At 27.8% G+C, this 16,761-nt stretch overlaps 1 protein-coding gene across 1 annotated transcript; it reads left to right on the top strand.

The window, feature by feature from the left end:
* Positions 1–1,482: 1,482 nt before the first annotated feature.
* On the top strand, positions 1,483–7,563 carry LOC100205747 (eukaryotic translation initiation factor 4E-binding protein 3-like). Its single transcript, XM_065811981.1, has 3 exons — positions 1,483–1,723; positions 7,172–7,363; positions 7,431–7,563. Exons 1-3 carry the CDS (start codon positions 1,603–1,605, stop codon positions 7,457–7,459), a joined length of 342 nt encoding a protein of 113 aa, XP_065668053.1. The 5' UTR covers positions 1,483–1,602; the 3' UTR covers positions 7,460–7,563.
* The last annotated feature ends 9,198 nt before the right edge of the window (positions 7,564–16,761 follow it).

Below are 16,761 nucleotides of genomic sequence, written 5' to 3' on the forward strand. Positions count from 1 at the left end.
AAAGAACCATTATATGAAATATTAAAAAAAATATTTTTTACTATATATCCATTTGATAACCCAAAATAAGATGAAGAAGCTCAATGCTTTAATAAGAAATGGTCGATCGTAGCAAAATAAGAATATTATAAAGATGACGAGGTAACAATCATTGTTGTTTTTACAAAAAAGAAATACAAAAGTAAAAGACCAACGAAAATAAACAACTTCACTAAATCCTGAATGCCATTTATGGGTATTAAAATTTCACTATACTCACAGCAGCTTGTTACTTTCATAAAAGTGCTACATTTTGAAATGGTAAACATGATCAAAATTATAATTTGGTAACGTTTCCTGTGGCAATTACATCAAATGAAACAAAGCATGATTGAAATATTGCATTTACAGCAACGATGGTCAAGAATACATCTCCGTCAGTTTCCAATTTCTATTTTTGAGTGACAATTGAGCTGATTAATCCTGGTCCTATTTTATCATTAAGTCCTTCTTTTATTATCCTGAAGTTATTACACTGCCTTGGAGTTATGGTAAGACGCATCACTTGAAAGGACCCTATAATGGAATTGGTGGAATTTTAAACGCAGATTTAAAACATAAACTTACACAGCGTATGGGAGAACATTAGATTTTTGAGGAAGTTTAGTCAACTAAACTTACTATTGTAAACGCTAAACAATTAAATACACAAACTGATTGGCTTTGTGACATTACAGTGATATAAATAGATGCAGAAAATATTGAATATCTAGATTCATCTAATAGTAGCTTTAATAAATTATCAAATGTTTTTAAACTTTTGACATGAAGAAAACAGAGGGAGGGAAAATAGATATTGGCAATCTTTGAAATGTCTTTCTTTTCTGAAATGTCTTTCTCTGACACTTTATTGATTGGTTATTTAATACCCGCTCTTATTATCGATAGTTCTGAAGACGTCTTTTAGAACTATCGATGATCAGAACGGGTATCAAATCACAAAATTTTTCATTTTAATATATAGTTCATATATTGAAATGAAAAAGGATATGTTATACATAGTCAGATTTACTGTAACAATTGCAATTATAGAGTTGGTGAATACCAGTCCAACAATTACCCTGGTAGCAATTAACCGGATTGGAATAATTCCTAGCTGCAATTGTTCGAGTAATAGTTATCAGGTTAGCAATTATTTTCCGGATGTTTTAATAGTCTAAACACCAAAATTGTAAAATTCTTCATTTAATTTTATTAATATAGGTTATAAGAATATTTTTCAGTTATATTTAACATCATAAAAACCGTATGACATACTTTCCAACTTTATTGTAACGGTTTTTACAATTTTATTTGTAAAAAAACTAACGGTTTCTTAGGCATGTGATGTTTTCCGTTTTAATTTTCCAAAACATTCACATTTATCTTGGTCACACGCTTTACATACAACAGAGCGTTTAAAGCTTGTTTTTTCAGCTGCTTTTTATACGAGAAAAAGAAACAGATGCCATCGACAAAACAACGTGCATCTGTAAGCTACTTGTGCAGCCAAAGGAGGCGTTATTCGATATTCGTCTAAAGACACTACTCAATTGCAATTTTTTTAAAAATAATTTTTCAAAGATGAGCAGCAATTCATCTAGTAGTATTCCTGTGCGACGTGTTCAAATTACTGAACCACAGAATATGCCATCACGATATTCTGAGACCCCTGGTGGAACAATTTTTAGCACAACCCCTGGAGGTGAGATATCGGCATAGTATTGCGTTCGATATTTAAAGTTAAACGTGCTTGTATTCCTTATTATATTTATTTTGTTTCATTTTTATTTATAGAATGAAACAAGTGAAAAAGAATGCTTTATTTTAATAATCGATATTTAGTTTATAAATTTTCATATAACATATGACAAAGATTGTCTTAGAATTAATTTGAGTAAACAAAACGTTAGGTATAATCAACCTTAGCTATTAAGTAATAACTATTAGCTATCCTCCTGCGAAACCTTAAAATATGTTTTTAAAAACCCTTGGAATTTAGGTTAAGCTCTCCTAAAGTTGCAGTACGAGCTTGAATTTCCTAAAATGAGTTAGAAAATAGTTTGAAAATTTTCAAATATATTTTGTTGAATTGAATATAGCTTTTGTGTTATATTATGTAAATTTTAACAATAATAATATTTTAAATATTTACATTAATGATATAATATTTTACGGATTAAAGTTAAAAAAACCTACATGTTAATAATTTTCGAGCAACATTTTTAAGTTTCTCACATAAATTTGGTAATGTTATCTTTTTTTAATACATTAGACAGCAGATTTTCTAAAAGAATTACCAAAGAGTATTAACTAATTAAACTTTTTTTAATATTTTAAAAGAGATTTAACGAGTTTTATTTAACTAAAACAACATTGTAATATCAATAATTCTAAAACATTGTATGTGAATATAAGACAGTTGTGAAAAAAACGATTTTCAAAGTTTAAACTCGAATACAAATTTAAATATTTAAAAACATATTGTTGTTTATTGTATTGCTTCAACATTTCTGTGTATAATTTTTTCAAATATTTAAAAACATGTTATGTTTTTAAATATTTTCGATATGCATCTTTTTTCAATTAAGGTATATGTAGTTTATATTTTGCATAACAGAATTAGAGTTAGCCTACAACATTGAAATTTAGCACGTACAAAATTTAAAATAAGATATGAAATGTTATGAATATAATTTTTTCTTTCTTACCAATTTTGCTTGAGGGTGGTTTTAACAATTTAAATGTAAAGAAAACATAAATTGTTATTTGTAATGTAAAAAAAAAAAAAAAAAAGCAAAAAAGTTAACTTTATAATTTCTCTCTTATTTGAATTTTGCTTATTGTAAATATAGGACAAAAATAATGGAAGTATCTCTTAAATTCATGGATGTGTTCACTAGTCAAGTAATTAATGCCAAACTGAATTTTTCTTCAAGACAATAAAATCATTCTCAAATGTTCTACTCAAATGATCAATGTTTATAAACTGTAAAATTTCATTGGTAATCAGGGTGTTAGCCAGGAATATATTGTTTTCCGCATTTTTTTCGATATTAGGAATATTTATTATTATTGTTCTGCAAAACATTGGGAATTCTTATTGATACTGTACTACTACTTTAAAAAAAAAGGTCATTTAATTTTGTGAATTTTGAACCCATTGGGGAATTTATGGTATATGCGGTGCCATTGGGCTGGCTAACACCCTGGTAATAGTGATTTTTGCTTGTTATGTTTACAAATACAATTGAACTCATATATTTTAAATCCTCAAGGAATCTCAAAATAGTTTTTAAATTATTGTAGTTCAATCTTAAGTATTAAACTCTGAAGGCACAAAAAAATTTGTTTAATTTAAAAGATCATTTGAATTATAGGAGTTTGAATTACAAAAGTTGAACTGTAACACGCAAAAAAATTGAGTGCTCAACTGCTGTAGCACTTACTTCCTCGTAAACATGGAGTTTGATCTCAGTTAAAGGTTTGAGAAGGTTGTCACATCAATATGTTATGAGTAGCCTCCTTAACTGTAATTTTCCCTGCAGTCTTGGGCAATTGAGCAAAGTAAAAAAAAACAAATAGAGGTGTGTTTATTAATAATTATTTCCCCCTAAATAGACATAAACAAGTCAATTTTCCAAATTACTTGTCTTTATATAAACACTACATGTGTGAACAGTTGACTGAATTGGGGAACTCAATGTGAAGCAGTTGACCCATGACATTTATGTTAGTCAAATTAAAATACAGATACACAATCCTACCATTGCGACCTTACCTTTATATAAAAATTGACTGGTTTCTCAATATATTTGTTAAGTAAAGAGAATTGATACATGAAAATATTTATAGACAAATTCAACTATTTAATTTAATAATTGGTTTTGTTAGTTGTTTTTTTAATACAACAACATTTTTTACAAACAATAACAAATTTTGGTTATTAATTAGTCAAGTCCAATCAGTCAATTTTCCATTGATCTTAATATTTTGTTATTGCCTTCTAATCCTTGCTTATTTTCTAAACTACTTTTCTTGTTTATATTAATATAAATTTCCATAATATTTCATTAATATAAAGTTCCATGAATGAGTATTTAGTTTATTCAGTGATGGTGTTATACTGTTCAGTTATACTAATCTATGGTTTAAGTATTCTATTTTTTCTTATCACACGAGGAATCTCACTAACCATGAATAAGAAAAAATCTGTACAATAACTTTTGTATTGGTCAACACTAACTTTCCATTTTGTGGAACACTATAAATTAATTGTAATCTTATTTTATGGTAGTTCCTAGTCATTGTTGTTTCAATCTGTTCCAGTAGCTTTAGGGTAGTTTTATTTTATGGAAATCAATAGTTATTGTTGTCCCCCTCCAAAATTTCAAAGCAAATATATTCAAGGAGAAAAAATAGATGAGTTGAAGTTTTTTGAACATGAAGAAACAGTTATAATAAAAAGATGTAACTTGGCTAAAGGTCAAATTGCACAATATTGGGTTTTAGTTGGTAAATCAAGAGATAATTGCTCTCTTAAGCAACGACCTAGAGTAGTATTTTTTGAAATTAAGAAGATGCAACTTTACTATGATGGGACAGAGGCTCGTGTTTAGTAGCTAAAACAGGCTCAACTATATTTAAACTACAATTTTGAACCTTGCCTTAACAGAAAGGGCATCATCGGAAGAATTGGTAAAGACTTCGTTAAATGTCATAAGTTGGAGTTGGCTCTTCTAATAAAGTACCATGGACACTCATGGATAAAGCAAGTTATCATTTTTATAGACCAACCAAAATCCAATATTGTAAGACTCGTTATTCACCCAAGTCATTCATCAGTATTTCATGCAAAGACAGATAAAATATTAATAGAGGTAGAGAATGGAATCAGCAATAAGAACCAAATAAGATGCCAAGCACAATAAAGAAAAGAAAACCATATTGCAGTGGATTGCAATATGGTTTCTTTGAGAAGTCAGTAGTGAATAATAATTAAAGAAGAGATTATGTAGAGGACTCAGTAATAGTATTCTCATTTAACAATATGTAATATCATCATTATTCTTAAAGTTATCAACTTGTTTTTGTTTAAGATCTATCAGCCATTGCAAGGCCTAGTTGTCACAGAAAAGAAATATTTAAGAGTGGCTGCCTGTCTTAAGTGATCATAAATGATGAGTGATCATAAGTGATGAATAGAGTAAATAGTTTCAAGAATAATGGTTCTAATTGATTATAAAGTAGTGGAAAGAGTAAAAAGAATAAACTAATAAAGTGATGAATAGAGTAAATAGCTTCAAGACTAATGGTTCTAATTGATGATCAAGTGGTGAATAGAGTAAATAGTTTCAAGACTAATGGTTCTAATTGATGATCAAGTGGTGAAAAGAGTAAAAAGTTTGAAGTAAATAGTTTCAAGACTAGAGTTGTGTCATCAGTGAATAATAGAATAAATAGTTGTACCATCAGCAAATAATCTATGAAAAAGCTAAGTATAAAGCACAAGTTAAAAAATATGAAGCAAAATCATCTTCGCTAGTTAAGTATTGATATAAAACTCACCACAGGTTTCACTAATTGGAGTTGGTTTGCTGCTTTGTCAAGCATTTATTGCCTAATTATTTTTCTTTTTATATATTGATTAGTCTTATTTATGTTGGTTTTAATTTTTGATCATAAATACCTATAAAACTTATTCTTTCACAAACAATCTTTTAAGAATGTGTACAGATCAGTATATGCACCTTTAACTCATAAGTAAAGGTGGAGGCATTTTTCATTATATATGACTTCACACTTTAACATTAAATTAGGTTTAGTCTAAATTAAATTAGGTTTAGTCTTGAATGTAATGTAATCTTTAATGTCATTTTAAACTTGAAATAAAAAAAAGTAAACTCCAGAATAAAAGTGATGGTTTATAATAATTGTGATTCTTTATGACTGTTTAACAAATTCAAGAGTTGCTTCCAGTTTTCCAATATATTGAAACTATCAGACAAAAGATTTTTTTGGTGTTGTATATGATTGTTTACTAAATGAGCCTGTATTAGGGTGGTTCAAAAAACAACTTTTGTTAAAATAGACTGCTGCACTTAACTAAATGTGTTCTATATAATACAAAAACACAAGGTTTAAAATTTTTTTAAATAAAAAATATTTTTAGGGGTGCCTTAAGACCCTTAAAAATTTGACAGGTCCCTAATATTTTGAAAAAAAAAGTTTTTCTAAAGTATGTCAACCTGGTACTCAAAAGAAGCAAAATTATATAAAAACTTCAAAAATAATAATTAATTTGCATTCTTTCAGTTATAATTGCCTAAAAACTATTGTTTTTAAGATGAAAATTAAAAAAGTCAATATTTTCAAGTTTTTTTTAAAATAATTTTTTTAAACATGTTTTTTATGTAAATTGATTATTATTTTTGAGGTTTTTATATAATTTCGCTTCTTTTAAGTACCAGATTCACATACTTTAGAAAAACTTTTTTTTTCAAAATATTAGGGACCTGTCAAATTTTTAAGGGTCTTAAGGCACCCCTAAAAATATTTTTTATTTAAAAAAATTTTAAACCTAGTGTTTTTGTATTATATAGAACACAATTAGTTAAGTGCCGCAAAATATTTTTTGAACCACCCTAGCCTGTATAAACTGACACACTGTTTCAATGAAACCTTATTGAAAAAGCCTATTCTTGCGCTTTTTTAAACATTGATATCATATCTGACAAACACTTATTATCAAATCTTGTTTATAGAAATATTTATTTGTGCTAAATATTTCTGCTAAGCTAGTACTTTCACAAAACCCATTTTAAAAAATTCAATTTCGTCATTTTTTAGGTAAGTCTTCACTTGTTTTTTTGTTGTTTTTTTTATGTGTTGTCATGTTTGTTTAAAAAAAAGAAAACTATGTAAGACCGTGTAATGCGTAACAAGTATTTATTAAGAGAAACTCAGGCTTGGTTCCATTGATTTCAACAGAATTTTTTTATAATTGAACACTCATTATTGAATTAATAAATTAAAGACTGGAACTTTATTAAACAAAAATTAATTAGAGTGGAACTATTTAATCAATTTTGAAAAGTTGTTTGTCTACATTTGTTCACCTATAATGTATCTTATATAGTTTTATTATTTTAAGGAACTAGAATTATTTATGAAAGAAAGTTTTTGTTGGATTTAAAGAGTTCTCCTCTGTCCAGAACTCCTACTAATCTTCCTGTAATTCCTGGTGTTACTTTGGACGATAATGGCAAAATTATTGAAGAAATGGAAGAACTTAAAGAGGATTCAGTTCCTAAAACAAGCCAGTTAAATGGTGATCAAAAGAAAGGTAATAAAAAATTGTTATAAATTCGGATAATGTTCAAGTTTAATATTTTTTATATTTTTTTTTTTAGATGAAGATCTTTTTGAAATGGATATGTGAATTTCGATTTGTAAAGTTCTAATCAACTGAGACTTTCAGTTGTGTATGTTCTTGCATATCTATATTGTTAGTTTATTCAAATTAAACTCAAGCAGTTCGGAAAACATGGATAAATAAAAGTTAATCTTTGATATACTTATATATGTATATATGTATATATATATATATATATATATATATATATATATATATATATATATATATATATGTGTGTGTGTGTGTGTGTGTGTGTGTGTGTGTGTGTGTGTGTGTGTGTGTGTGTGTTGACATACATATAAATATTTGACTTCGAATTCAAATTAAAGGTTCCTTTTCTTTTTTTTTTTTAAACGCATGTTTTCCTTTTAATCATAGTTTTGTGTTTTATTATTTTTTTAAAAGTCATTGTATTTTTTGCATATTTGTCTACTGTTTTTTCTTATGCTTTAAATAAGACAAAGAATAAGGTTTGATACTCATTACGTAATGCAGAACTTTAATATTGAAATTGCTAATTTGATATCAAACTGAAAACTAGATTGGATTAGAGTTTTTAAGTGGGATTTATTTGCATGGTTTTTAAAGCTGTTGCGTTTTTGTAAATAATAATTGTACCAGGCTATTTTATAGTCAACATGATTAGCTTTTTTTGTAAATATCTTTCTGCTAGGTATTCAAAAAGATTTATTTTAAAAAAATATTGTTTGTATCTTTGTCTTCCTTAACGATAAAATACGGAAAAATAATTTCATTGAAATATTGCTTTGATCAACTCCCTAATTTTACGTTAGCAAAATTGTTGAAGTTTCTTGATTCCGTATTCATCACAGAATACCAATATTAAAGTTAAGATTGGATAGCAATAATATAAGATGGTTTTAGAAGAGAGATTTATAAGGTTTTTCATTATTTTAGTACTTTTTTATGTTAATTTTATTATACAATTGAGAATAAAATATATTTTTCATCTGGTTATCTAGTTGCTCCAAGAAGTCTCGTCATAGCATACAGCTACACAAGTTTTGTCATAGCATTTCCGAAGAGCTAGAAACTCAATGGGCACAAGACGTGTTTTAGACGTTAAAGTACATATTAATACACGTTAAAGTAATACTGTGCCCACAGCTAAGTTCATACCTTCCATACCGTTTTTGAAAATATGGCTAGAGCTAGCATTCCAGCACCTCGAACCTTTTGGTTCCAAAGCGCTCTAACTATCGCGCCGCGGCTGCTCGTTTATAAATATGCGCTCTCGTTAAACTTTTTGGCTGGAAAAATGTTTACAGCATTTTTTTTAATCAAAAAAATGAGATTCAAAATTCTATGCAAAACAAAAAAAAGAACTAGATTTTCCCCAATAAATGTTTAAACAATTTAACCAGATCTAAACCATCAAAATGTTTGACAATTTAACCAAATCTAACCAATCAAAATTATACTTAAAAAAATAGTATGATACCTAAATAACTACATAAACATTGCGAATCTTCCATTTATCATTGATTATTCATAGAAATTCTGAAATATTTTTTTCGAAAACAGAGGACCTAAATAAAAAATTTCAACCGTTGCTAAACCTTTTATGTAGGGGAGAACGGGGTGAGATGGGACAAAAAAATTTGCTTGTGTGCTGTGCTTTAAACTTTCCGCAAAAACCATGCAAATCGGTTTAAAATTATAATCCAATGAATTGTCATGTGAAATTATTGCAAAACCCATTATTTAATCATCAAATTAAGTTCAAGGGCTTGGTTTTTTAAAGTGACACTGTTTGTCCCATGTTAGGGTGAAATGGGACAATGGTTGGGGTGAAATGGGACAAAAATAGAAACAAATAATTTTAAGCATTATTTTATTGTTTATTCTACTCCTTATAAAACATAAAAATACACAAAATTAAATTATGTTTAACAAAAATAAAATACCATTCTAAATGCATTTGTAACTTTGTTCAACAGGTTGCTTGATGTTTAAATTGAGTCAAAATTAAATTGATGTCTGAGGGGTAACCTTTTTTCTTTTTCTTATCTTTATCTTCTTTTTTTCTTTTACATTCTGATAAATTTTCAACTAGTTCATTTCTTGTTGGTGTGTCAATACCAGAGATCTAGAACATTTTCTTTTTGCACTTCTGTATCTTCTGCTGTCCAATGGCAGAAGTGCTGATTTGCTGTTTCTTTTCATTAATAACTTCAGATACAATTCACAGTGATGTGGGGATTGTTTGTTTGTCGGAATTGTCATTTGCTGGAATTGGTCGATCAAATACATAAGAACATAAAAAGTCGACATCACTGAAAACATATGGATCGTACGGAAAAATGCCAGCTGCTTTAAAACCATTTTGAATGTTTTGGGAAGTAAAGGCTCTCGTATAAGCTATTCCTAAATTTTCAGAAATGTCATATATCGTCAAAGGAGTATTTGGATGTGCCTTTAACCACGAATCACATGCTGAATTGTAAAATTTTTTTAATGGCCCAAACATTAATCTGTTAAGTGGTTGGAGTTTGTGGCTGCAATGGGGTGGCAATGTCAAGAGCACAACATTGCTTTCCTTAGCTTTATCCTTCAGTTCAATCGATATATGAGTTTTGTGGTTGTCCATTATTAAAAGTAATGGATAATCCTTGCTAGGATGTCCATACTCCACAAAATGATCAAACCATTTCAAAAAAATTTCAGTTTTTATCCATCCACTAGGATTAGCATCACCTTTTGTACCTGTTGGTGCACCTTTAAGCATATGGCTACGGAAGTGGACACAAGGAGATATCAAAAACGGTGGAATAAAATTTCTAAGGGCATTAATGCAACCCACCATTGTAATTAGGGTTCCCTTTCAGCAGAAGTTACCTGTCCTACTTGCTTTACTCCTTTACCTGCAATCACTTTCACTGGCTTATGAACAGTTGTCAGACCTGTTTCATCAATATTGTAAATGCAATCAACAGAAAAGTTATAGCGCTTCTGCACACTGTCAAGGTTTTTGAAGAAAGTATCTACATTTGTGCGATTGAAACTAGTTGTTCGACTGAGCCTGGTAGCTTTTGGCGTACGAATAGATAATTTTGTACGATTTAAGAATAAATTAAACCATCCAGCTGTTTCACTATTTTTCCAGTTTTCTGGTATTTTAATGTCATTAATAATTGCATATTGATAATCAAGCTACTTTGTTTCTCTAACATCAAGTCCATAATGCATATTAGATGCTTGACGAAGATATATTGAAAGTTCATCTTCTTGTGTCTTATTAAAAATATATTTATGTTGTTCATCAAAGTATAAGTTACAGTAAGAAGTTTCTTTATTAACCTTTATTTTCCGCTGTAAACTTGATTTTGAGTTTGTACTTTCTTGGCATCTGAAAAATTATTACTCATATTACTCACTCCATTATTAAAAAAAATTATGCTCTTTTTAATTGCATTAACCAAAATCCAGATTAGGCTATAAATTTTAAATTTATTTTAATAAAAGTAAAATAGTATCACAACCCTATAAAACTTATAATGGGATTTAATTTAATAAGGCTAATAGTGAAAAACTTTATTTAAACTGAATTTAAAATACAAAAATGATTGGCATTAAAACAATACTTACTGTGAAAGATTTCTTCAGGACAAAGTAACAAAGAAATCCAATATAATTATTATTTTCTATGATAAAAAACACTTTACTATAAAGTAAACATTGAAATATTATCATAAACATAAACATAATTTTTTGTTCACTTGCTCTTTTACAAAAATATTGATTATAAAAATTAAAGAACAATAAATTAAAAAAATGATAAAATTGAACAGTGTCCCACTTCAACCCAATTCTCCTTTCCCGAGTCACCCCATCACTAGTTGGTGTGAAAAAACTTTTATTTTATATAGTTCTTGTAGCCATATGCTAATCATATTTCTTCAGTAGTTAAATAAAACAATAGTGAATAATTAAAAACCATAAACATAAAAATATATGCAAACAACACATAAGTATTTAATATTAATGATGTCTAATGCTTGTGAAACTTAAAAAACACAATAATATGAAGAAGCTATTGCAAACTTATAACATATATAAAAAACTTTTGCTTTATTAAATTTTTCACTGAGATATTGCCAAGTCCCATCTCACCCCATATCCCATCTCACCCCGTTCTCCCCACTTTTATTTCTCATTCACGTCTTACCGCTTACTAAACCCATTAAGGTTTCAGAAAAGTTAGGAAATAAAAAAAAGCAATACAGAATTTAATTAATAGTATGCTATAATTAAATAGATTTTGTTAAATTATCTTAAAATAAGTTTTTTGAGTAGCAAAATTTAAACAATGATTTTATCTAACTATTTTCTACAGTTTCTTATATTTCTAACGGTATTAAAAAATAAGTACTGAAATAATAGATTTTATTGTTAATTTTTGTTTGAAAATGACCGAAAATAGCTCTCTTTTTTTCATTAAAATTTTATCATTATTAAAACTTAATTTTCACCCTAAATACAAAATCTTTCATTTTAATTTTCATTTTACCTTAGACTTCCTTCGCAAAGCCAATTCTTTTTTTTAAAGAGAGTTTGTATATATATATATATATACATATATTTATATATATATATATATATATATATATATATATATATATATATATATATATATATATATATATATATATATAAATTATTAGCTTTTACATTGTTAATTTTTTTTATAAAATCAGCTTTTTAAAACCATATTATTTGAAGATGGGGAAAGTTGGGGCAGCTAACTTTTTTAGTTTCTAACAGAATAATACAAACTATTATATATTATAAGCAAACTCCTTTCTCCTAGTCACAGTCTTTACAACAACACCTGTTAGAGCAATTAAAAGAACTTAAAAGCATCTGTTTATTGGGATAGAATAAGGACAAGCATGCTGATTAATAACTGTTAAACATCCTGAGCATATTCCAGTGGCAAAGATTGGGTCATTGAGTTTGCATCCACAGCATAAAAAGAATAATTAAAAGTAAACTAAAAGAGGACTAAGTTTTACTGGTTATTAGATTACTAATTTTCTGTGGCATATTGCTCATACTTTTTCTCTTGCTTTAAAATGGAATAGAAAATATTTTGGGCATTTACTTACTTAGGTAATAAATTCTTATTCGGATTTTATTTTATTTATGAAATATCTTGTTGTATTAATTTTAAATAAATTACATAGCTTTTTTAATAAAATGATTTAACATGAATATGTAAAAATGTTATAAACAACCAAAGTTTCTAAATATGCGTAAATCATACATTTAAGAAATACCCAGATAGTGTTTATTTTTATTTTATGTAAAATGTCGTTTTTTTTGAACAAATTTTTGGAGTCATTAAACAAAATGCTAACTAATAATGTAAACAGTTTTTCTGTACAATATTTTTAACCTAAACTAACTGTTCGTTTAACGTCAAAGTGTTTGGTAATGTAGGTGAATGATTTAAAATTATTTCTACAAAATATTTAAGATAAATTTTTAATTGTTTAAAGTATAGTTGTTCATTTTATTCACGATAATATGCAAAATATTCAAACTTAAAAACTCCAGGGTTATGTATCAACTAAAGCAGCACTTATCTGCACCCAAGAAATGGCTTGTTTGAATTGATTTGAATGATTTTAAAATGGAACTGCCGATAGTATGAAGAATACTGAAAAATAAGATAATGGTGTATGGATAGGTAATCTAGATACTTGCAGCTTTCCGGAATTACATATTGTTACGGAACTTTTAATTTTCCGTAAAATTGCCATAGATTCTAAAATTGTTATATTGCCTTATGAATATGAAACATCAATAAAGCTATACTTCTGGTATAATTTTCTATATTTTAAGATTTTACTTATACTTTTATACTTATTTTAGAGCTGCTCCAACATTAAATGAATTAGCTCTGACATATACATTGTTAAACTTTTTTACTTTAAAATAGAAAGAAACCCAGTTTAAAGGGCTACTTAAACTATCCAAAGAACTAAGAGAAAATTTTCATGGGCTTTGTGATGTTCTTGATCTGATATCTTAGTCTACATTTGGAAAAGTATTTAGCAAATGGTTTTGATTCTGATATAAAAAAACAGTTTTTTTTGTACTCTAGACCAACCAACTAACTGAATAAAACTTCATGTTTTATTCTGCCGTATAACATTATATTGCACGAAGAAAAGTGATGCACTAGGACTCACCAGTGAGCAAGCTGGAGAGTCTCTGATTTAAGATGAGAGAAAGAGAACTAATTTTCTCTAGAGGAAAGTATCTACAGGGTTTTAGAGATTTTGGAACTTTTACAGCGCTTTTATATAGCCGATAGTATTACATAAGTTACAAAAATATATATTATTTATTAAAAACCTTTTGTTTCACAAAACTAAAAAGTCCTGTAAAAAATTTTTTTGTAAAGTTTTACAAAAACTATGATTTTTTTTTTGTCGGTGTTCTTCGAAAAAGAACTAATTGAGTCAGTTAGACAACTTTGAGTGGGTAATAAATGATATATTATTAGAACATCGCACTTTATTTTACTAAAGTTTGATGACAAATTTTAAACAAAGGGTATATGCAAGGATTTGTTGGATTTTTAATAATGAACATTCTGATTGTAAATCATATTATTGGCGTTTAAAGTCAAAAGACTGTCAATCAATGGCAGTGATGCTCTAACACCGACGTTTTTTAGTTGCACATAATCTTCAGATAACGCTCGACTTTTTGTCCCTCTTAATGTTGATAAGTGAAGAAACAGAATTTTCTAAAAGTTTTCTAAAAAAAAATTAATAAAGAATAGTTTATTTAGGCTTTACGTCTTTAAATCCAAGTTTTAAATAAACAAATTAATTGAATATGTCATGAAACCTACCTGTGTTAAAATTGTTGTCGACAACAGTTTTTATATAACTTTGATTGCCAAATGCACTTGAGGTATACCTGGATATCTGCATTCTGTTTTTAAAGGCTTCATACCAAAAGATTTGTTGAAATCAAAATACGAACTGGTTTAAGCCAGTTTTTTTAAAAAAGAAAGTTTTTTTTATTAAGGAAGAACAAAAATTTTGTTTATGAGTTTCTAAATTTAAAAAAAAAACGAAGTTTAGCAAATTATATTTTTTTCACTTCATTGGTCATTACAGTTCATTTGAGAGTTAAAAAATTAATTAGTCGCTTAAATAATTTTGTATATAGTTTTTCAAATTCAAAACCACTTCTGTGAGAAATGAAAGCCTTAAATGTATACGAACTAAATGTTTATAATATTTTATGTTTCATGATTAAATTTTAAAATCAGTTATCTCCTTTTGCATTTATAAACCTTTATAATGTATAACTCATAAACAAATACAATCTTTGTAATGGAAAAAATATACAAGAACCTTTCTGCAAAACTAAATTTGAACAACTAATTATTTCATATCGCGTTCTTTATTTATGAAATAAAATAGTTTTACCAAATTTTGATTTGTCTTTGAAATGGTCTTTAGCTTCTTTCAAACGAAAATTAGAAGAAGTTATCCTTTCAGCAGAAAATATATTTTCTTGTTTTTAGTTCTTTTGTTTCATATTTTTATCCAGTGTATTTATGTTTTAAATGCGCAGTTATATATTTTTTATATTGATTTATTTTTATTGGTTAATTTGATTTTATTATTATTATATTTAATATTGTAAAGGGCTTCATGATAAGATCGTATGATCTTCTGGTAGTCATGCCGATTATATTTGTAATAAAGCTATTCTGTAATGGTAATTTTTTTATTGAAAGCAAATAAATACACAAAAATAAAAAATTCTTTGTATGGTTATATAAAATATCTGCTTGAAAATAATCGATTTTAGTAAATCTTTTAGTTCTTAGGTTGTTAAGGGTGCTATGGCGCTAACAAATATTTAACATTTGAACTAGTATTTTCTAATTGTTCTATTTTCCTTTATTATTATTTTTGACTACCATAGTATGTTCTGATATAAATAGACGTCGTTCAAAAATAATGTTAGAACACGGGTATTAGTGTTTTTTTAATACCATGAGAACATAAGTACAGGTATGGTATATAGTTTATAGTGTAGTATCAGAGCCGTAACAACCGTGGCGCAGAGGGTCTTGGCCCCCCTAAAAAATTTTAAATTATAATTAGTAGGCAAAAACATATATGTAAAATATTTTTAACAAATATTTTATCCTCTCCCTTCTTTAAAAGAACCATTGGTCTCCCTAATATTAAAATTGTGGTTACGGCTCTGAGTATATAGTATATGTAAATAAATATGAATGAAATGAATATATGAAAAATTTTATAGTTAAATTATAGCCGGGAAAAGAATAGTTACCAATATACATAAGATAAAACTTTAGGGTAGTCTATAAGTTACGTCACGCTCTGAGGGGTGGGAGGGGGTTAGTTGTTTTGTGAAAACTTATACAAAACATGCTACAAAAGTGTTACAATTTTGTGACGAGGGCGTAGATAAAAAAACGGTCGAAAAATGCGTGACATAATTTATGGACGACCCCTATTTTTTTTAAATAGATAAAACAAAAAAGTACTAAGAGAAAAAGAAAAAAAAAAATAAGCCTAAGGCTATGAAAATGTCAAAAACTCAGTTGCCTAAGTGTTCCCTTTCTGAGTACTATTTTTTATCTCGTTTTAGCTCTGTTTCTTTTTTTTTCTTTTTTTTGACTAGCAGGTACAACCTAGTCTTCAAGACCTAAAAGTCTTGCACACATTGTGGTTGATAAAAACTTTTACTGATCCTTTTATCGGCTCTCTTTTTTATCTGTTTTTTGTATTTGCGAACGTCCCCATTGAAAAACTTGTCTAAATACCAAACTAGCTCTGCAAGGTAAAATTTAGTGCTTCGGTATGGTTCAATCACAAAGTTAGTTTCAATAAATTTCTAAAATATTTATCTCTTAAAAGTTTTACTGACTTTTAACACGTAAAAAATACAAGCTAATCCTCGTTTAAAACATTACAAATACATCTTTAGAGCCAAGGGGTGACGCAGTAGAGTAGCCGTGGTTAATTGGTTATAGGACTTGCTTCTGATTTAAAAGGTCTGAGGTTCAATGCCAGCTCTTGCCAACATTGGTAATGAAGGAGGCTTGAACATACTAGTTAAATGCTTTTACGCTTTCCAGAACATCTCACGATATCCCCCCCCCTCCTCCCACAAAAAAAAGAAAAAAAGAAGTAAACTATTTAAATATACGTAGTGTTTCTTAAAATTAAATATTTTTGAGCTAATCAAGAAAATTATTTTTTTCATACCGTAAAGATTAGCTTTGTTCCGTTGAATGC

Source organism: Hydra vulgaris, chromosome 12 (genome assembly GCF_038396675.1).
Source record: "Hydra vulgaris chromosome 12, alternate assembly HydraT2T_AEP".
In the NCBI taxonomy this organism is placed as follows: domain Eukaryota; kingdom Metazoa; phylum Cnidaria; class Hydrozoa; order Anthoathecata; family Hydridae; genus Hydra; species Hydra vulgaris.

Bases quoted from the DNA above. Each gene is read 5' to 3' on its own strand.
- LOC100205747 (XM_065811981.1), top strand. From the start codon at position 1,603: ATGAGCAGCAATTCATCTAGTAGTATTCCTGTGCGACGTGTTCAAATT. The intron at 1,724-7,171 runs GTGAGATATCGG...TATTATTTTAAG, and splicing joins TTTTAGCACAACCCCTGGAG to GAACTAGAATTATTTATGAA. The intron at 7,364-7,430 runs GTAATAAAAAAT...TTTTTTTTTTAG, and splicing joins AAATGGTGATCAAAAGAAAG to ATGAAGATCTTTTTGAAATG.